This window comes from Gopherus evgoodei, chromosome 7, assembly GCF_007399415.2.
Source record: "Gopherus evgoodei ecotype Sinaloan lineage chromosome 7, rGopEvg1_v1.p, whole genome shotgun sequence".
NCBI lineage: Eukaryota > Metazoa > Chordata > Testudines > Testudinidae > Gopherus > Gopherus evgoodei.
In genome coordinates, this window is record NC_044328.1 from 112,414,512 (window position 1) to 112,436,534 (window position 22,023).

At 40.6% G+C, this 22,023-nt stretch overlaps 1 protein-coding gene across 5 annotated transcripts in view; it reads right to left on the bottom strand.

Annotated features, from left to right (window-relative positions):
• IFT122 (intraflagellar transport 122) overlaps positions 1–22,023 on the bottom strand; it is a 50,135-nt gene that overhangs the window by 21,094 nt on the left and 7,018 nt on the right. For 4 of the 5 annotated variants that reach the window (XR_004001155.1, XR_004001156.1, XM_030568340.1 and 1 more), the window contains exons 7-16: positions 20,092–20,238; positions 16,997–17,072; positions 15,733–15,924; positions 12,359–12,497; positions 11,079–11,281; positions 10,447–10,584; positions 8,185–8,349; positions 7,094–7,291; positions 5,799–5,939; positions 2,771–2,824 (exon numbers count right to left, since the gene is read on the bottom strand). Coding sequence is in view for 3 of the 5 variants with exons in the window: in XM_030568340.1 (XP_030424200.1) it covers positions 2,771–2,824; positions 5,799–5,939; positions 7,094–7,291; positions 8,185–8,349; positions 10,447–10,584; positions 11,079–11,281; positions 12,359–12,497; positions 15,733–15,924; positions 16,997–17,072; positions 20,092–20,238 (1,453 nt within the window). In the remaining 2 variants the exon portion in view is untranslated. Of the gene's footprint in view, positions 1–2,770; positions 2,825–5,798; positions 5,940–7,093; positions 7,292–8,184; positions 8,350–10,446; positions 10,585–11,078; positions 11,282–12,358; positions 12,498–15,732; positions 15,925–16,996; positions 17,073–18,740; positions 18,909–20,091; positions 20,239–22,023 lie in introns of all 5 variants that reach the window. The other variant, XM_030568342.1, reaches the window with a different exon arrangement.

Here is a 22,023-nt window from a genome sequence, read left to right on the forward strand (position 1 = left end):
TAAACCCAATTCTTTTAGCCTTCCTTCATAGGTCATGTCCAACTACCAGACCAAAAAAACTGGTTTTTATACTACAGATCATAAGCATTGGGGGTTAGGTAATTAGGTGGGTGGGTGAATGGCTGAGTGTACACTACTAGAATACAAATAACATCTACATTTTATTATACCTACTCTAGGTATCTCAACTGCCTTTAAATACAATGACCATAGCAACACTGTACACAAGTTTCACCATTCAAAAGTTATTCTGATTCAGAAGAAAGGTTGGCTAGAACACCTTGGTTATCTTTAACTCTTCAATGTCTTATTTTATCTCTCATTTCTGCAGAAATAGATGGGGGATTTACGTGTATTTAGGTCATTTAAAACAAATGCTCCACTTATAAACCTTTTATCCTTCGGCAAATTGCCTCTCCCTATGCTCATGGAGTCACATGTAATGTACACAGCATTCAGTGGGGGCAATTTTCAGTGCAGTGCACAAGACTTTATTCACACAATTTCCTTTATGCATACTATTATGGATAAATCTCATTACAGTGATGAAACTGTACCTCAGTACAGTATTTCCAAAAACAGGCTGTATGGATATACTAGATAGTGAATCAAATTGTGATCCTTTAATTGGAAGTCATAACATAGTTAATGCAATTCCCTTAAATGGCTTTCAGAACTTTTTGTGGGTCCAAGGAAAGGTATGTAGTTTTCTATTTTGTCCATTTCTCTTTATCCATTCACCTGAACCCATTTTTTTTAAATCATGCCAATTCAAGTTAAAGCATGCCTACTTTTTACATAAAACAACTAGTTAATACCTAGGTCCCCAAATTTTGAATAGAATTAAGCTGCATTCTGTAATATATGTTTCACGTAACATAAGTTGTGGGGAAATTTATACCACTCTGAAAATTTAGGGTGTGGGCATCTAGATTTATAAAATTATAATCCAAACACTCAGCTAGGGATCTGGCCTCCACTGACTTCAATGGAGATAAGCCAATTTACTTCTGCTGAGGATTTAGCCCTTGGAAATGTACATTAGTCTGTTTTGTATAACATATAAGAACATGACTTCCGTAATAAGATACATTATAGGGGGCAAAATCCTTCATCCTGTTGTATAAATTCAATCCAGCACTGCCAAAGCAGATACAACCAACATCTTTAAAGATCACAGTTATTAACTATGCTGATATTTATTTGACTGGTGTTGAAAGTTTCGTTTATACAATTTGAGTTAAAGGAATAATCAATCAAAGGAGTTTTTACACATTAAGTCTTTTGGAATTCAGATCTTTCAGAATTCTTCAGTGAGTTTGCCAGGTTTGGAGTTTGGCACTTGCATGACCTAATGTCCCCAGTCAGACAGAGTAACGTGTCATTGGTGTGCGGAATGCTTCATATTAATCTGCTCAGTTACCCCCTTACTAACCTGTACTGGAGTCCTCATAAACTACAAGCAGGAGTAAGCAGTGATGCAGCATACCAGAACTATTTCTATGAAGCAGGGCTGCCCTGAGGGGGGGGACAAGTGGGGCAATTTGCCCCAGGCCCTGAGTCCCGCAGGGGTCCCATGAGCCCTGGCTCGGCAGTGGTCCGGGTCTTCGGTCGGCATTTTGGCAGCAGGGGGGCCCTTCAATGCTGCCAAAGACGCAGAGCAACTGAAGGGCCCCCTGCTGCTGAAGACCTGGTCCGCCACTGGGTGAGTACAAGCACCGCAGCTTCCCCGCTTTGCCCTAGGCCCCCTGAATCCTCTGGGCAGCCCTGCTATGAAGGAACTATGTCAAGGACACTAAAAGGTAAGCCTATGTTTATTTAAAAGGGAAAGATTGCTAATCAAATAAATACAAAACTGCAATGCTGCAATACTCTGGATAGGATCAGGAACAGCATCTATAGAAAGGAAAGAGGATGGGGGTGGCCAGAAAGCGTTTCCACTTCTCCCATGGATTCAGAAAAAATTAAGGTTCCTAGAGCGGCACTTCATCCTGTATGCCAATCATGGGGATTGCGATAAACGTTTAGCTGGCACTCTGATGGAAAAAGGACAGCTCTGCAATACTGGAAGAAGGGATTATATTCTTCTACAAGGGGCATGCACCTCAATTAATATTTGCATGAGAAATTCCCTTTATGTCATTTCACTTTGTATCATCATAATATCCAAGAGGAAAGTCAGAACATTGCTGAGATTCTTTTATGTATGTCTATATACATAGTTATCATACAACTGAATTCTATCAAGTAGCAGAGGGATGAAGGTGGCCTAGTGGTTGATCACAGCATGGAAGTCAGGAATCCTAAATTCTACTTCCAGTCATCACTGACATGTCATGTGACCCTGAGCAAGTCATTTTACCTCTCTGTCAGTTTTCCCATCTGCAAAAGAGAGAGAATAATAATTACCTGCCTCCAGCAGGTGGTGTATGGTTTAATTAATTCATGCTTCTAAAGTGCCATGAATAGTGCTGCAGCAGTCTACAGTAGTACACCAGTTATTAATTGGATATAGAAGTTTTCTCTGATTTTTCTTAAGAAGTTTTAAATATTCTCATATAGTTCACTTTCCTCGTCATATTTTTTCAACAAGTTTCAGTCATATGATTGGGAATTTGACTTAACACTTTAAGTCAGCATTTTTCATATATCCATCATTCCTTTAATAATTAGGAATACTGATTGTACAGAAAATCTTTCCAAAAGTAGCTTACTTAGGCTTAATTTATGTTTTTACATTTTATATTATATTTAACATTCTTTGTTTTACCTCAATGCTGCTGATCAGTTCTAGATACCGAAGATCTCGTACTCTGGTAAATGCCTGTTAAAAGGAAAAAGCAAAGAAAAAAGTAGCCACTTTATTGGCCAGTGAGTTAACTGATTTTGTGTTTTATATAAATCAAGTTGTGGAAATAACATCAGAATAGACAACCAACAATATATTTATCTTTGTGTATATTGGGCAGACTGAAAACATGTCTTACTTTCTGTTTGTTTTAGTGCCTACCCAATGGAGCTCTGACCATGATTGGGGACCCTCGGCACCACAATAAACAACAACAGGGCACTAGCCAACCATTTATTATTTAAAAGAAAGAGCATAGAAGGAGGCCAGCAGGCATATGCAGGTCAGTCCCCTCAAGGGACACAAACCATCAACTAAAATGTTGAACAGTTTTATTCTATTTTAGGACTTTTCACTTTAATAGTTAAGCATGCCACACTTTTAAGCAAAATAAGGAAAACTGTTCTGTTCATATGCTACAAGGCAGAACACAAGTAAGTGACAATGCTGATCAAGTATTCTATAAATGCTTAAAGTTTTTCTATCAAAGACAATTTATTGGATCATTCTCAAAATTCAGTATGAAAGTAGAACAAACATATTACGATGCAGAGAGAGAAAAGAAAGTTAGGACAGGATAAGATAAAAGTACTGTGACACAGCGTAATATCCTTTGCCAACTAAGATAAATGTGCAAACAAAAGTCGCCAAGTGCCAAAGTCACCTATGGTTACAGCCATTTAGCACTTACTTTTGACATACAATAACCCAGAAATTAAACTCTTTGGACGCTGGGATGTTCCAGACCTCTAACCAATTAAATGCTTAGGAGGAATACATATTCTGTTTACCCAAGATCAGATGAGGAAGAACGAGTCTTTAATGTCAAATTTTCTATAAATTGCCTTTGTTCAGGTTAATCAGCTCTAACTAAGAAGCCTGGTCTACACTGGGGGGCGGGGGGGGGGAGGAGGGAGGAATTGATCTAAATTATGCAACATCAGCTACGTGAATAATGTAGCTGAAGTCGATGTACTTAGATCTACTTATTGCGGTGTCTTCACTGCAGTAAGTCGACTGCTAATGCTCCCCCATTGACTCTGCCTGCGCCTCTCGCTCCGGCGGAGTGTCAGAATCGACGGGGAGCGCTCAGCAGTCAATTTATCGCGTCTTCACTAGACGCAATAATCTACCCCTGCCGGATTGATCAGTCCGGAGGTAAGTGTAGATATGCCCTAAGAAGATGACAATACTCACCTTCCACAGGGCACTGAAAACATCTTCATTTTAAGAACTACTTGCATAAAATCATCTAAAGTTGCACAGAAAAAGTATAGTCCAATGCCTCCATTTATGAGAAAATGAAAAATAAAAATGTTTAACTTACTATGAAATCTTGTGTCATTACGTAAAGGATGCCTATGTATTTTTAAAATAATTTTGTATTTCATATTATATTGATGGCACTACATTTCTTTTGACCTTTTGTTTCACAGATGGTGGTACAAAGACTTTACTCCAAGGAAAACACATACTGCAGCATCTCCCATTCCAGAGGCCATTCCAAAACAGGGCTAGTCTAGCAGGAAGAATGGAAATATGTGACAATGTCACACTATCTGCAAAGAACTGAGTGATGAACCAACATAAAGAAAGTACAGTCTCCACTTTCAAAGTGACATGCTCTAAACAGGAGGGAGACAAAAGAATAGGAATATTAGCAGCAGAGTATTATAGGACAAAAACTAGGAGACAACAGATATATTTCAGCTAATGATTCTTTGCTGCCACCTAGTGAAAAAATATATGTAATACAACACTAAATCAAAAGTATTTTCTTGTTGAAATACTTTATTCTAATTTATTGGAGTCATCGTGGATAGCTCTCTGAAGATGTCCATGTAGCGTGAAGAGGCAGTCAAAAAAGCAAACAGGATGTTAGGAATCATTAAAAAGAGGATAGAGAATAAGACTGAGAATATATTATTACCCTTATATAAATTGATGGTACGCCCACATCTCGAATACTGCGTACAGATGTGGTCTCCTCATCTCTAAAAAGATATACTGGCACTAGAAAAGGTTCAGAAAAGGGCAACTAAAATGATTAGGGGATTGGAATGGGTCCCATATGAGGAGAGATTAAAGAGGCTAGGACTCTTCAGCTTGGAAAAGAGGAGACTAAGGGGGGATATGATAGAGGTAAATAAAATCATGAGTGATGTGGAGAAAGTGGATAAGGAAAAGTTATTCACTTATTCCCATAATACAAGAACTAGAGGTCAACAAATGCAATTAATGGGCAGCAGGTTTAAAACAAATACAAGGAAGTTCTTCACGCAACACACAGTCAACTTGTGGAACTCCTTGCCTGAGGAGGTTGTGAAGGCTAGGACTATAACAGCGTTTAAAAGAGAACTGGATAAATTCATGGTGGTTAAGTCCATCCTGGCTAATAGCCATTAATGGGTAAGGAATGGTGTCCCTAGCCTCTCTCTGTCAGAGGATGGAGATAGATGGCAAGAGAGAGATCACTTGATCGTTGCCTGTTAGGTCCACTCCCTCTGGGGCATCTGGCATTGGCCACTGTCAGTAGACAGGATACTGGGCTAGATGGACGTTTGGTCTGACCCGGTACAGTCGTTCTTATTAAATTCATTTCTAGAGTTGAAATGGAATTTTTTTTAAAGTTTTTTTTTATGAGTTTAAATAGCCAAAAATATAAAATCAATTTCTCTTTATTGTAGGCATTAGCTATTCTGCATGTTTTTGACAAGAAAAATGAAGCATGATAGTTTGGCTTTCATGATGTGCATAAGATCTTGAGTTGATTCTTCATATTTAAAAAAAATAGAAAAAGTATGTTAGATACATGAACCAGAGCTCCTGGTGATATAAGAGAAAGGTTAAATATGAAGAGGTTACAATGTGTGTGTGCTACTTTTCACTTCAATCATGTGTTAATACGAAATTTCAAAATTCCTGTTGCACAAAGAAATAAATGCTTTACCTTTTTAGCAGTTTCAAACTCTAGACCTTCTAAGGCCTCCATAGCCAGCTCTTTCCAGTCAGTGTCAGTTACTCCTAAACAAGCAATCTGATAGGCTTCTTTGAACATTTTCCGTTCCAGGTATTGATACATAGGAGCAGACTGAGGATTTCCATTAAGAAACATTTATCAAAAGCAAAATATTGAGATATATTAGTGAATGTATTTAGTGCATAAATCTGCTCACTTTCCAACCCCAGCAGTTACAAAACCCACTATGTAACCAATCTACTTTCTGAATAATAAACAAGAGAGTACAAGGTATGATAGTTTTGACATTACAGTAATTTATTCTGTGAATTCAATCATCCCGCTCCAACGTAAGTACAATACAGAATAGGATAACTGAATTCCAAACCCATTTGTCTGGAGGCACTGTTTGCTAGGGTCTGAGATTCTACCATTCAGTACAAGTATTGATGTAGTGCATTCCTTACTCATCCACAACTCCAAATGATGCTGATGATAGTTTTGGGTACATAAGAAATGCAGAATAATGTCCAGTGCTTACACTGATTCTCACATTCTTTGGTTTTGTGTTCATTTTTAAACCATTGTTAAGTAGATGAAAACATGAAAAAAGCAGACTGAATTTCTAGTGTCCACAGGCAAATCGATTATACCTCACTAACTATATTAATACTTCCATTGTTTGTGGTCCTTCTCATAATGCAGGGAAGATCGCTCACCTAATTGACATAGAATCTACAAATATATTACAAACTGGATACATCTACAGCCTAGAACATTTTATACCACTTAAATATTGCCTAAACATATCCAAAAGGAGGAACAGCAGGCAATTAATAAGAGGGTATATGGCATAGGTAGAACATGGACATTTGAAAAATAACATGAAAAAATTTGGGGGGGGGGAGCAGGAGGGGGGAAGATGTGCAGAAACTGTAGGCAAAATAAGTTTGTACAGAACCACATTGTCACTGTGGTTCAGTGCCTTTAAATTTAATGAATTTGTAAACAAAATGGGGGGACGACTATAATAATACGAGAGCGCACTTCAGCAAAAGAGAAGGAAAAAACTCAGACACAAAGTTAATGAGTCCAACAGTTTTAAAAACTTTGCACAGCTCACACAAAAGGAACTACACAGTGTTGACAGATCTGAATACACTACCAAAATCAATGTAATCTGAACTCCTAATATGAAGCAGACAAGTTTCAGAAACATTCTTTCATTTTTTTAAACCATTTTGTTCAGAAAACATAAAACATGGGTTAGTTAGATTAAAAATTACCTGAGGAACTTCAACAGCTGACATAGAAAAAACATGAAGACAGAAAATCTTGGAGCCATTGTATCCCACAACGAAGCCTTGAAGTTTTTGCTGATGGACAGGAAAGTTACTAGCTTTGATGTTGAGGTAACCCCCTCCGGAAAAGCAAAGCATATCCTCACACTGTGTATTCCAAGCCACGCTATTAGCATTGGGTTCCTAGTGAGCATATTTATGGTGATTAAATTACAGAGCAACAAAATTAGATCTGTTCCCCTAAGCAATACATGGCCTTCAGCTAGGACAACTGATTATGTTATAACCTGTATAAGTTTATGTATTTTTTTACATTAATTCTTTATGTTTAGGAATATATTGGTACTTAAAAGTTACAAATATTGCCACATTTTCAAAGCACTTGCTTTATTCTCATTAAATTGCAATATTTTTGTCTATATGTTTCTTATTTATCTTGCTCATCACCTTTACTCATACATTAAATTAAAATCCTTCCACAAATGGACACTGGTTCCCAGCTATCAGAATAATTTAACCTTTAGTTCTGCTTTCTGGCATAAAAATAATCTTATAGGTCCTATCTTAATAATTACTTCATGCTTTCTATCCAAAGATCTACCTGAAAATACTTTACTAACATTAATGAATTAAGCCTCATAGAGGGACTATGTTAAATTCGCTATGAGGGAAGTATTATCATCATCCCTTTATATTGGGCAAGACTGAGGCACAAAGTGATTTAGGGTCCAATCCTGCTTCCACTGAAATCAACAGCAAGAGCCCCACTGACTTCGATAATTCAAAGGGAACATTACATGGACCCAAGTGACTTGCTAAAGATCACACAGCAAGTGCATGGACAAGGTGAGTAAAAAAACCCACAAATCTCCTGGCTCCCACTCCCTTCCCTACTCATCAGACAACACTCTCTGTAGGAGGCATAATGTATTAATATCTACAACATTCCACGGTTGATTTATATTTGTATAAATTATTATGGATCTTATCTAAATGTAAGAAACAAAAATCATACTCTGAATCCCTAGTAAGTTTCTCTCATTTTTTACAAACATTTAAAGGTTTTGATTTCTTACCTGGAACAGCAGCTCTTTGGTGTGAATATCATATACGAGGCAGGTGTCATTTTCATCTACCACTGCCAATTTGTTTCGGGATGCACTCATATCCAGACAGCGCACAGCTGTGGATTGCTTCAACAGGACAATTGCGAAAAGATTGTCCACAAATATCTTCAGAATCTGGACATATTTGAAGTCAAAGTTAGTCAGTCAAAGTTGCAGTTACCAAAATTAGCAACAGAATAGTGGATATTAACTCTGCTGTTGAAAACAGAACTGTGATTACATATTATGAAGAAGAAATATTAAAATATTAAATATATGTAAGAACTAAAGCAGCTTGAAAATGCTTTCAAAGGCTTATGCCCTTGCTTCTTTACATTAGCTTGCAAGCTAGCACACTGTAAACAAAATATATGAGACAACCCAGATTCTGTGTCTTTCTACTTGTAAAACAGTTACATTAATGCACTTATACTATGGTGATGAGCAAAGATATAACTAGAACAAAGACTACATAGGGCAACAACCTAAATATGTAAATAACTGCTGTGCTGCACCCTCCTTGTAACTTCTGCTGTATGTAACTCCAGAACTACAAAGAAACTGTCACTTGTGTTGTATGACAGTCTACAGTCTGGATACCAGTTTCCCCATTAACTAACTGAGATATGATATTATTCCATTTTTTAATAACTGTAATTTACTAACATTAGAACACATATAGTACTATATAAACATTCATTAATGATAATTAAGGCTAAGATTTTGTCACAGATATTTTTAGTAAAAGTCACGGACAGGTCACGGGCACTAATCAAAAATTAATGGAAGTCGTGACCTGTCAAAGACTTTTACTAAAAATATCCATGATAAAATGGGTTGCTCAGCTGCGGGGTCTTCACATTGCCTGCAGAGGCAGGGCAGCTCCAGGGTCCTCCCACTGCCCACAATTTCCAGGGTTCCCTCTTGAGCTCTGGGGTCTCCCTGCTGCCCACAGCATCCAGGAGCTGCGGGGGGAGCCCCACTGCTCAGGGTGGCTGGGAGCTCCAGGATACCCCACTGCCCATGGTGGCAGAGATCTGAGGGGTATCCCCATTGGGTGACAGGAGTACCCTGCAGCTCCTGGCTGCTGTGCGCAGCAGAGGGACCCTGCAGCTCCCAGCCGCCAGGGGTGAATTCACAGAGGTTGCGGAAGTCACGGAATCCATGACTTCCGCAACCTCTGTGAAAAAAAGCATAGCCTCTGTATTTTAGGCAATTAAACTACTGAAAAGCCTTCAATAGATGATAAAACTTTTCCTGTATCAATTTCTGCCAGATTCTTTCTTCTTCCCTAAATCTGGTATTCAGAAGGTGGGATGTAAAGTTTTGGTAATATAAGGGTTTGGATATCATCAAACTTTGTGTGTGGTTTGTACGGAAACTAAATCCAAACACGCTACATACACTGCTCCATTTCTTTTAATATAATCATTACTTTAAAACATTAAGACTGACGGAAGTTCATTGACTTTCAAAAGTGTGACAGGGGATCCCATTAAACAGATAAGTAGTGGGACACCAATATTTACCACTCTCGTATTCTTCTGTTTGTCCTGAGGCCCAACAGCAGCTACTAACTGCTTTTCAGGAAAGCTCTTAAGTCACAATGCCATCTGCCAGGCAATTTTACTATTGCATGGTCACATGGCTATCCCATTTATTCTCTACTGTATTAAGTAGAAACCCATTAAATGGGTACTCTGCAAGGAAGTATTAAATGTATGCTTAAATTTACGAAGAACCTCAGCACCTTTATATAGAAATATCTTCTGTGTTATTCTCTGCATTGGATATGGTTTCAGTGTAGAAAATTATGCACAAACTTGTCTGATTGACAGCGATAGTCATAAAATAGCTATATGACAAATGACAAAGGTCCATTTCTTATTGGGGGAGTCAGCTGTAATGGGTTTGTCAGCGAATTGTAGAGAGCCATTTTCTGTATATACACTTCTCTTGAGGTCTACCTATGAAGCATGGGCAATGGGGAGCAATGTTTTTGTCTTCCAGGATAACCTACAAGTGAGCAGCTAAAAAGAAAGAACATGAAAAAGATACAAATAAATGAGTTTTTTTGATTCAGGATTAGGCTCAGCCTGGGCCCATGGAATTCAGGTTATAAAAGTCTTTGCTGCTTCTGTGGTCAGCCCTATGTATTTCTGTTCTCCTCAAAACAGTAAAACAGATTTTTCTCTGTATTTAAAAAGAGGTAAGTCAGTCATAAAGCATCACCTGGCCATTCTTCAGACCTACTAGGAGGCCTTCTCTTCCTGAAGGACCTCCAATTACTTTAATGTAACGAATGAGGGACTCCATCAGCCACTCCCGCTCTTTAACACCATTAAATGAAAGGCACTGTAGTCTTTTCTCCTAAAAAATAAACAGTTCTGTGATGTACAATAAACTACATACTGGTAAACAGAAAATCATGCCATTTTAGTGAAATGTGTTCATATCTATCCAGATATGCCCGTCTACATATATGTACATAGAAAACAAAAGACTGCAAGATACATGTCACATCAATCTAGCAAACAAAATACATTTTTAAAGATTTCTGATGATATCAAGCAGAATATCAAAAACCCCTTTTCTAGCACCTTTCAACCCAAAAGATCCCACAGCACTTTATAAACAGATACGCAAACTACATACAAGGATCATTTCACTAAAACACAGCCATCAGTGAAATGAGAGACAGCAGCAGTTTAACTGGTTTGAGATTACGTTACAGTACACATTCAATTGTATAATTGCATAATCCATTACAGTTTTTTCTGTATGCTAATCTTATTCTGCCATTCCTCTCACACGTGTACCCTTCTCTTACTTATCAAGACTATGTTTAACTTTCAAGTACGTACCTGGCATAAGATAATGTGATCTGAACATACAACCAGCAAGTTGCATTCAAATTTCTTTGCTATCTTTTCCTTCACACGGTAATGCATGTCTGAGGAGTCATCCGAATATAATTCATAAATCAGGATTTTCTCTGGCAGCTGGATTGCTAATCTGTTTTTGTAGATTGCAATTTTCTTTACAAGCTCTCTGCATTTTATTCTAACTGAAAAGAAAGAAAATAAGAAAACATAGTAAGGTGCAGGGTGAAACTGAAATAATTTAATATGTTAAACCATGATTACAATTTAATCCTTACAAAACATTTCTACACTGAACAATCAACTCTACTGGAATAGAGTCTGTGGCTCCAGGTGAAGTACAGGCTACCCAGACATGCTACTGGTTAGCAGTAGGTCACAAGTTATTACCATTCATTACCTGTGAATGATGTACTATGATGCACGTTCCAATGTCTCTTCCCTGTTAGAAAACTGGGTGAGAATATTTTTTAAAATTGTGCTTAGAAAATGTTAGCCCAAGTCTTTGATGCTGTTAATAAGAACAACCTTTACAAACATAATGGACTATACAGAATCTCACAATTTCAGATAGAGATAGAGAGACTTTATTTTAATAGCTTTTCCCTCTCCTAATGAACTTTCAAATCCCCACTTCTTTCATTAAGTTTTTCCATGCTGATCCTCAAGCAGAGCCGGCTTTAGGAAGCGTGCGGCCCAATTTGAACAGTTTTGACGGGGCCCCAGCAGGGATGACTAAAAACAAAAAAAACCCAAATCACGCATGTAAAAAAATCACATGGGGCTTGTACTCACTGGGCGGCGCTTGAAGTCTTTGGTGACACGTCGGTGGTGGGTCCTTCACTTGCTCCAGGTCTTTGGCGGCACTGAAGGACCCACCGCCGAAGACCCAGAGAGAGTGAAGGACCTGCCGCCGAAATGCCGCCAAAGAACCAAAGCGTCGCTAGGTGAGTAAAAATTAAAAAGGCACCTCTAGCTAGGGAAGAGATTCTAACTGTGCGCGGGGCCCTCTTAGGCGCAGGGCCCGATTTGGGGGAATTGGTGGGAATAGGCCTAAAGCCGGCCTTGTCCTCAAGAGATATTTTCTCTGCCTCATGTTTGCATTTTCAGATCATAAGTTGTATGCCTCAACCTTACCATCAGTGTGTATCAAAGACAGGAAGTTCCACGAGACAGGGAGCATACATTTGAACATGCTAACAGCTATGAATAAAAATAATAATGAAAATGAAACTAAGACTTCAACGTAAGAGTGACACTACCTTTTTGCTCAGTAATTAGGTGCTGGACAATAACATCAGTCATGCTGTCTCTGTAAGCATAACGATCTTTATAGAGTCCGTGGACTGTACTGAAAATCAGCTGATAAAAGGAAATTGTTCCATCCTGGCATCCTATTGCCTGAACATAGGGAGAAAGATCTCAAAAACTCATACAATCACCTATATGTGTCAACCAATGATAACATATAGGCAACTACAAAAAACACGCATAAAAATTAGGGCTGTAGATTAATCGCAATTAACTCATGTGATTAACTCAAAATTAACCGTGATTAATCGCAGTTTTAATCGCACTGTTAAATAACAGAATACTAATTGAAATTTATTAAATATTTTTGATGTTTTTCTACATTTTCAAATATATTGATTTCAATTACAGCACAGAATACATGGTGTACAGTGGTCACTATATTATTTTTATTACAAATATTTGTACTGTAAAAATGATAAAAGAAACATTTTTCAATTCACCTCATACAAGTACTGTAATGCAATCTTGAAAGTGCAACTTACAAATGTAGATTTTTTTTTTTGTTACATAGCTGCACTCAAAAACAAAAATGTAAATCTTTAGAGCGTACAAGTCGACTCAGTCCTATTTCTTGCTAAGCCAATTGCTAAAACAAACAAGTTTGTTTACATTTACGGGCAATAATGCTGCCCTCTTCTTATTTACAATGTCACCTGCAAGTGAGAACGGGCATTCACATTGCACTTTTGTAGCCGGCATTGCAAGGTACTTATGTGAAAGATATGCTAAACGTTCATATGCCCCTTCATGCTTCAGCCACCACTCCAGAGGACATGCTTCCATGCTGATGACACTCATTAAAAAAAATTACACGTTAATTAAATTTGTGACTGAACTCCTTGGGGGAGAACTGTATGTCTCCTGCTCTGTTTTACCCACATTATCCCACATATTTCATGTTACAGAAATCTCGGATGATGATCCAACATGTTGTTCAGTTTAAGAACACTTTCACTGAAGATTTGACAAAATGCAAAGAAGGTACTAATGTGAGATTTCTAAAGATAGCTACAGCACTCGATCCAAGGTTTAAGAATCTGAAGTGCCATCCAAAATCTGAGAGGGACGAGGTGTGGAGCATGCTTTCAGAAGTCTTAAAAAGTAACACTCCAATGCGGAAACTACTGAACCCAAACCACCAAAAAAGAAAAATCAGCCTGCTGGTGGCATCTGACTCAGATGATGAAAATGAATATGCATCGGTCCACACTGGTTTGGATCATTATTGAGCAGAACCCATCATCAGCATGGACACATGTCCTCTGGAATGATGGTTGAAGCATGAAAGGATATAGGATTCTTTACCACATCTGGTACATAAATATCTTGTGACGCCGGATACAACAGTGACATGTGAACGCCTGTTCTCACTTTCAGGTGACACTGTAAACAACAAGCAAGCAGCATTATCTCCTGCAAATGTAAACAAACTTGTTTGTCTGAGCGATTGGCTGAACAAGAAGTAGGACTGAGTGGACTTGTAGGCTCTAAAGTTTTACATTGTTTTATTTTTGAATGCAGTTTTTTTTCTGTACATAATTCTACGTTTGTATGTTCAACTTCCATGTTAAAAAGTGATTGAACTACAATACTTGTAACGGCAGAATTGAAAAATACTATTCTTTTGTTTTTTACAGTGCAAATATTTGTAATCAAAAATAAATATAAAGTGAGCACTGTACACTTTGTATTCTGTGTTGTAATTGAAATCAATATATTTGAAAAGGTAGAAAACACCCAGAAATATTTAAATAAATGGTACTCAATTATTAACAGTCCGATTAATTTTGTGATTAATCACAATTAAAATTTTTAATCGCTTGACAGCCCTAATAAAAATGCATGATATTTAAATCAACACTAAATTGCTTACGTTACATTCTCCAAAATAGCATACCAACTTTAGCCCTGATCCTGCTCACACTGTATTCACTGGCAAAACTCCCATCGACTTTAATGATCCAAGATGAGGCTCTATATGATCGTGGATAAGGCTAAGTTTTTATCATGGATGTTTTTACTAAAAGTCACGGACAGGTCACAGGCAATAATGAAAAATTCACGGAAACCCGTAACCTATCCTTGACTTTTATTAAAACTACTCAATGACAAAATGAGTAGTCTGAGGTGAGACTAGGAGCTCCAGTGGTCCCCTCCACTGGTAGCTTCAAGCTGTAGGAGTTCCCCCTGACTCCTGTGGGGGCCGGGAGCTCCAGGGATCCCCCCTGCCACCACTGGTGGATGGGAGCAGTGGGGATCCCCCCTATCAAGGGCCCCCCCTGCTGCCCATGCCAGCTGGAAGTGGCGGATCCCCTTGCTGTCCGCAGTGGCCCAGAGTGGGTGGAGATCCCCTCTACCGCTGGGTCCCCCCTTGCCTCCCACAGCTGCAGCGGGAATTGCCCCCTGCAGCCAGCAAGAAGCAGTGGATCCCCACTGCTGCACGCAGGGGCAGGGAGCACCATGGTCCCTCCTGACGCCCTTGGCAACCAGTATCCCTCTTGATGCCAGTGGTGGCCGGGAGCAGTGGGGATTCCCCCTATCCCCTGGTCCTCCCTGCTGTCTGCAGGGGCAGGGAGTGTGGGTGGGTGCCCCTTGCCACCCACAAAGGCTGGGAGCAATGGGGGTCCCCTGCTGCCTGTGGCGGCCCAGAGTGGCAGCAGGGAGCCGTGGAGCTCCCCTGCAGGCAGCAGGGGATCCTACAGCTCCCAGCCAGCACTGGCTGGAGTCATGGAGGTCTTTGGAAGTCACAGATTCCATGACTTCTGTGACCTCCATGACTAAATCACAGTCTTAATAATGGACACTTACTTTTTTTTAAATTACCACTCGTGGACTGCTGATTTCAAAAGGAGTTCTGCCACTGACAGATTATAGTATATATTGCCCAAAATGGTAACAGCACATTCTCCACAAGGCTCTTTAGTAGAAATTCTGAACCAGACAGGCTACTTGCACATCTACTTCCACTCACCCTATCGCATAGCCTCTACAGTCACCCTATTTCATATATAACATCAAAATTATTTTTAAATAAATCAACTACCATTTAAAAAATAAAATGTAGTAAATGCCTTACGTAGGCCAGTAAGCTTTATCCCCATTTATCACCTTCTTGTAGCCCAAGATACATTTCTCCATGACTATTTTTAACTTCAATGGAAGTTGAATGTGCTTATTCAGCAACATCTAAAAATTGGGCCACTTGTATTTAGCTGCCTCAATAAGGATTTGGGTGCCTACTTAAGTACCCAAGTTTGAAAATTGTGGTCCTACCATATGTATCTAAGGTCTAAGAGAAAAGTAATAAAATGTCCCCTCTTACCACATAATTGGAGTCTGGTTTAACTTTACATGTCCACACCCAGCTACTCTGATCCCCTATGGTACCGAGACGCACTCCATCCTTTGTGTAGAGAGAGACTTGCTTATCTGAGCCTCCCATTAATACATATTCTCCTTTGGAAAAATAGCTAACACAGCAGGGGTCAAAATTCAGCACCCTGTCCTTCCCAATCTACAAGACAAAATACAGAGATCAAAGAAAAGGGTCATTTCGTGTTTTCTGAGTCATGAAAAGTAGCTGGAAACTAGCAAGAGGATCTCCCCAGTGTACAAGGATCCTCAGGTGCCAAGTTCTATCATACAGGCTCCTATGATACCACCATCCCTTCAGCTAGTGGCAAAGACCTTCCTACACCCAGCAACAGCTTACAGTTGTAACAGCCCTCAGAAGCTACTCTAAGTTGCATCTGAGAACCAGCCTAGCCCAACACAGGTCTGCCCAGAATCAGGATGATTTAAAACACACTAATGAGTCTCCCTCTCATGAACTGTGCCAAGGACTCCACAGCTGCAACTCAGGATCTGGGCCAGTAAACTGTCACAAACAGAGCTGTCCTTACCCATACGCAAAATACACAGCTGCATAGGGCACTAGGAAATTTCCAGATTTCCTGGTGCCCTGTGCAGCAGTGTGCTGCTCCAGCCCCTGCTCCAGCTCTTCCCCAGGGACCCCGGTCTGCTCCGACCCCACCCTGCCCCTTCCCTGCCCCAGCCCTGCCTCTTCCAGCTCCTGCTCCGCCCCAGTCCTGCCTCCATGCCCCTGAGGACTGCAGCATGGACCAGCCTGCACTCACTGGCAGCAGCAAGTGCAGACCTGGCCCCAGCTGCACCGCCAGTGAGTGGTTCCCCACTCCAAGCCAGCCCCGCCCGTCCTTCCCCACGGAGGGCCTGGGGACAGCCCCTGCGCTCCCTCCCCGCAGAGGCCTGGGCCCCCCCACACACACACTGGGGGGGGGGAGTTTGGGAGCTGCATAGGGCCCCAGAATAGCTAGGGACAGCTCTGGTCGCAAAAGTCTGCAAAACTAGAAGAAGTAACAGGATGTGTCTCTGTTGCGTTGGAAGACACTGGAGCAGGAAAAAAGGATGGTCAAAAGCAGCCAAACAAACAAAAAGCTTTGAGTAAGTATTCTAATAAAACAGCAGTATACAAGACACAATATATATACAGAATATGATCAAAAATATTCAGCTACTCCTGAGGGTAAATATGAATGCACTTTCCAAAGCATTAAACTTCAACTTACCTGTTTGCCACTGAGCTGAAAAAAGGAAAGCCTTTGACCCCAGTCTGCTACAGCTAAAATGTCATTGTGCTCATCTCTAACATGTAGAAGAAACAGACAATTAAGACATGTGGTGCACTGCAGTGATTTCTGTACAAAACTCATAAAAGCTACTGACAAAAAATAAGTACGATGTCAGACTACATTTAGCAAGTAATGATTTTTTTAAAGAAGGCACAAAAATTGAGAGAAAAAGCAAACATATGCATCCTAACTAGAATATTAATGAACTTTTGCAGCCAGAGAACAGACAGCTGGTGGGGGGTAAAGGAGTCCACTATTTCCTCCCTATACATCACTATGTCATGGACTGTTTGCCTCCAAAGACTTAATACATCACTTCATATACTTCCACTGCAGTTACGATCAGCCAAGGCTGATTAGCTAAGAGTCCCTGGACTTAAAGATCTGTGGCCACATTCTGATCTCAGCTTCAGTGGTGTAAGTCCAAAGTCAATGGGCCTGAATGGAGATGCACCTGATTTACATAAATATAATCAAGAACAAAATGTTGTCCTTGGAAGCTGGCACCAGAGCATTCTCTGAGAAGGGCCTCAACTCTGGAATGTAGTAGCGTACTCTAATGCAGAAAGCCCTAGACTCAAACTCAGGAAACCTGGGCTCTATTCCCATCTCTGCAGCAGGCCTGCTGGGTGTCCTTGGGCAAATCACTTCTCTGTGCCTTAGTTTCCCCACCTGTAAAATGGGGGTGATACTCCTTTGTAAAGTCCTTTGAGATCTACTGATGAACAGTACTATATAAAATAGCTAGGTATTATTATTACTGCTGGTCCAGGGGTACGTCCAGACTACTCGCTGTATCGGTGGATAGCAATCGATTTTTCGGGGATCAATATATCGTGTCTCATCTATATCGCTCCGGTCGACTCCGGAACTTCACCAGAGCGAGCGGCGGTAGCAGAGTCGACACGGGGAGCAGTGGACGTCGATCCCGCGCCATGAGGACCCAAGGTAAATCCATCTAAGATACGCAACTTCAGCTACATGAATAGCATAGCTGAAGTCGAAGTATCTTAGATCAATACCCGCCCCCCAGTGTAGACCAGCCCTAAGAGTCTGTTCACCTTAGGACACCACATAAAGACCATCACTCCTCCCATTCCTTTTCCTGCAGGAGAGCAAAGATGGTATTTAAGACTGATAAGGAGCAGGGATGGGCAGGAAGTAAAATTATTTATTATGGTTTAAAAAATTATGGGACTAAATTCACTGCTGGCACAAAAAAAAGGATGCAGCTCCATCTGGTCAACATAAACCCACACAGATACACACCAGCAATGAATATGGCCCTATGGGTTTTGTGGTTCTTTAGGTTTTGATTATTTGTTTTGGTTTGTTTCTTACATACACTATGAGTTTTTATAATCTATAAAATGTGTTCAACAATCTGAAAATATTGCTGCACAAGCCTGACACTCGGGGGAAAAAAAAAGAAATCAGTCTCATAAAAGCTCCTGCTCTGTATTACTACTGTTGCATTTGGCAGTCTCATCAGAAACTCCGGGCTCTAGAGACTGAGATATCTTCTCATTCCTAGAGGTGTTTTCTTCAGGTAAGGGCTGAAGTTCATTGGTAGAAGACAGAGAGGAGAAATAAATAATTACATATATAAATTGGGACATAAATGTAGATGTCTATTTTGTCTGTAGAACAGTAAATTTTATTCCCTTGAAGTTACACTCACAAGCTGGTGTCCCTAGGGCTCTCCTCTTCCTCATGTTCTTCTTCTTCTGTCTCACTACCCTGACTACTGCACGTGCTGGACTTCAAAACTGGTATTTCCTCTAAATAGTTGTGGACTGACTCCTCCTCTTCCTCACTTGCTCTATGATTCCAGAAATTCTCCCACCTACTGTAATATTAATTGTTCATTCACATTCCCTATAACTACAGTGAAACTGTCATTTCAAAATCTATTACTCTAAGATAAACTTCATTGCATAAAAATATACAAATGAAAAACCACACCATCTTTCCTGGCATCCAATCGGAATTTGCACCCAATTTTTCCATTTATCAAAAAAGACAAAGTACAATTGCTACATATAGCCACCAAAGAGATGCACCCGCCATTCGTGTGTTCAGCTTCTCAAAACAGTGCAACTCTATAATTGAAAAAACAGGCAGCCTGGTAGGAGGCAGCTGATGTCTAGAAAGAGGTGTAGCTCATCCCACAGGAATCTCAGTTTATCCCAGATACAAATCTCAGGTTGCCAAGTTGCCAATTATCCATCTCTTAGTCAAAATGAACTCCATTTTGGACTGTAGATAGCAGTGAGAAAACCAAAAGGTGGAAAAAGAGAAATCTGAACCAACGAAGTTTGTGAAACCCTCTTGGGTCAGTCACAGAGCGGTATAAGCCTCAAAAGACGGGGCAAAACTTTCTTTAAGCCAAAGTAACATATGAGGATTTTGATGTGTCATTGAGGGATTCCTATAACAAAGGCAACGTGAAGGAAGAGGAGGATGGGGAGAAAAAATGGACCTAATCCTCATCTCATTTACACCAGTCTAAATCCAGAGTAACTCCATTTTCTTGGAGTAATTCCAGATTTTTTCAGATGTGAAAAGCTGGTCACCAGTGAAGAGCCTGAGGACTCTGAGGGCTTGTCTACACTACTAGCCGGATTGACGGCCAGCGATTGATCCAGTGGGGGTCGACTTACCATGCCTAGTATAGATGCAATAAATTGACTGCCGATCACTTTAGCATCGACTCTGGTACTCCACCTCAACGAGAAGCGTAAGGGGAATCAACGGGAGACCATCTCCCGTTCACAAACAGATCTAATTACTGCAGTGTCTTCACTGCAGTAATTAGATCTAAGTACATCGACTTCAGCTACGTTAATCACGCAGCTGAAGTTGCATAACTTAGATCGATCCCACCCCATAGTGTAGACCAGCCCTAAGTAAAGTGCAGAATAAACCAATTTAAGGAAGAAAGATAATGGCCTGGCCATGCTGTGATGTCAGGAATCACTAAAACAAGGATTATCTGTTCAGCACAAAAAGGATGGACCTAAGAGGTTTACCTTGATGGATTCCAGCAAATTGACCATACTGGAGATAAAGAGCCGCCTGGACGTTCTATTTTGACTTTCTCTTCACCATTTTTATTCCTTATACTGACAATGCCATTGAACATCCCCAAAGCAAGGTATTGGCCATCATTTGTCCAGCTGATAACAAAATAAACAAATGAAAAAGCAGCACGACATAGAGGAAACTACTAAAAATAGTGTACTGACCAGTGGATGATAGTTTAGAATACGTCTCTAAGTAAGGAGAAAGAGTACTGGAATTTAGACATTTACCCCAAAGCACTGTACAGTCACATTCATATTTATAGCAGGAACATGCAACCTAGGGAGAAACTCTTTGTTATACCTAAGTGAAAAATAAGTGCAAGAATAAAGAGAACAAAATAGATATACTCTGCTAACACATGACGGAAAATCACATCTACACTATTTGTGAAGATTGTGTGTCCACATACCACACCACTGTATAATCTTCATTCAGAATAGTGATCACATAAAATAGACAATAGCGATGTTTAGCATACAGAGCTCTGGACTGGAACTCAGGAGGCCTGTATTCTACTCCCAGCTCCACTACTGGCCTGCTACATGACCTCAAGCAAGTCACTTCACTGCTCTGTGTCTCAGTTTCCTCATCAGTAAAATTGAAATAATGATACCTCCTTTGTTAAGTGCTTTGAGAGCGACTGATGAAAAGCACTACACAAGCACTAGATATTTTATTATTTCCCCTGACTTTATCAGTGAGTATATTCTTTTGCCCCTACCCCCATCAAATATATCACTTCTTTAAAACTGACAATGATGCTGCCCCTGCACATAGAATAGTTTATCTGTTTGCCAATTGCCCTCCTTCTACTCTTTCAAATGCTTCCTTAAAACACACTATCATCAATCCTTCCTCTCTCTTTCTCCTCACCTTCCCTTACTTGAATTGTAGTGCAGCATTTCTCAAACTGGGGTCCACGGACCCCACTGAAACTCCTCTCCTTCCCTCCCAAGGCCTCCTGCATGCTAAAACTCTGGCAGTGCAACAGGGCTAAGGCAGGCTCTCTGCCACTCTTGGAAGCGGCGAGCACATCTCTGCAGTCCCTAGGGGTGGGAGCAGGGAGTCTCCACGTGCTACCCCTGGCCCGAGAGCCGACTCCACAGCTCCCATTGGTAGGAAACTACGGCCAATGGGAGCAGCAGGGGCAGTGCCTGCGGGCAGGGGCTGCACGTGGAGACCCAATGCCCGCCCCCGCCTAAGAGCCGCTGCCAGAGTGATGTGCCAGTCACTTTCAGGAGCCACCAGAGTTAACCGCTGCCCGGTCAGAGCTCATACACCTCACCCTCTCCTGCACCCCAACCCCTTGCCTAAGCCCAGAGTCTGCACCCTGCATCGAAACTCCCTCCAAGAGCCTGCACCCCAACCCCCTGCCTGGTGAAAGTGTGTGAGGGTGAGGGAGAGTAAGCGATGGAGGGAGTGGGGATGGAATGAGCAGGGAGCGGAGCCTCAGAGAAGGGGCAGGGCCTCAGAGAAGTGGGTGGGGCAGAGACTCAGCAAGAAGTCTGAGGGTCCCTGGAGAATTTTAAATCAAAATGGGGGTTCTCGGGTTGCTAAAGTTTGAGAACTGCTGCTGTAGTGCATGGTCTTGTCTGAGATCGCAAGCTTTTGGAGGAGATATGTCTTAAACCATGTGCATATTTATAAATTTTCATGTTTTACAGTGCTCTATAATACTACTCCTGAGGGAATTATGTGACAAAAAATTAAAAAGTCTGTGCCAAAAAAATATAAATTCTGCACACAATATTTTAAAATTCTGCAAAATTTGGTCAATAAATAATTGTGGAGATCCAGCATGGAAGCAGGGAGCACAGGCAACCGGCAGCATGGAGATGGGAGATCACCCTGCCGCACCTCCAATCCCCAGGACATGA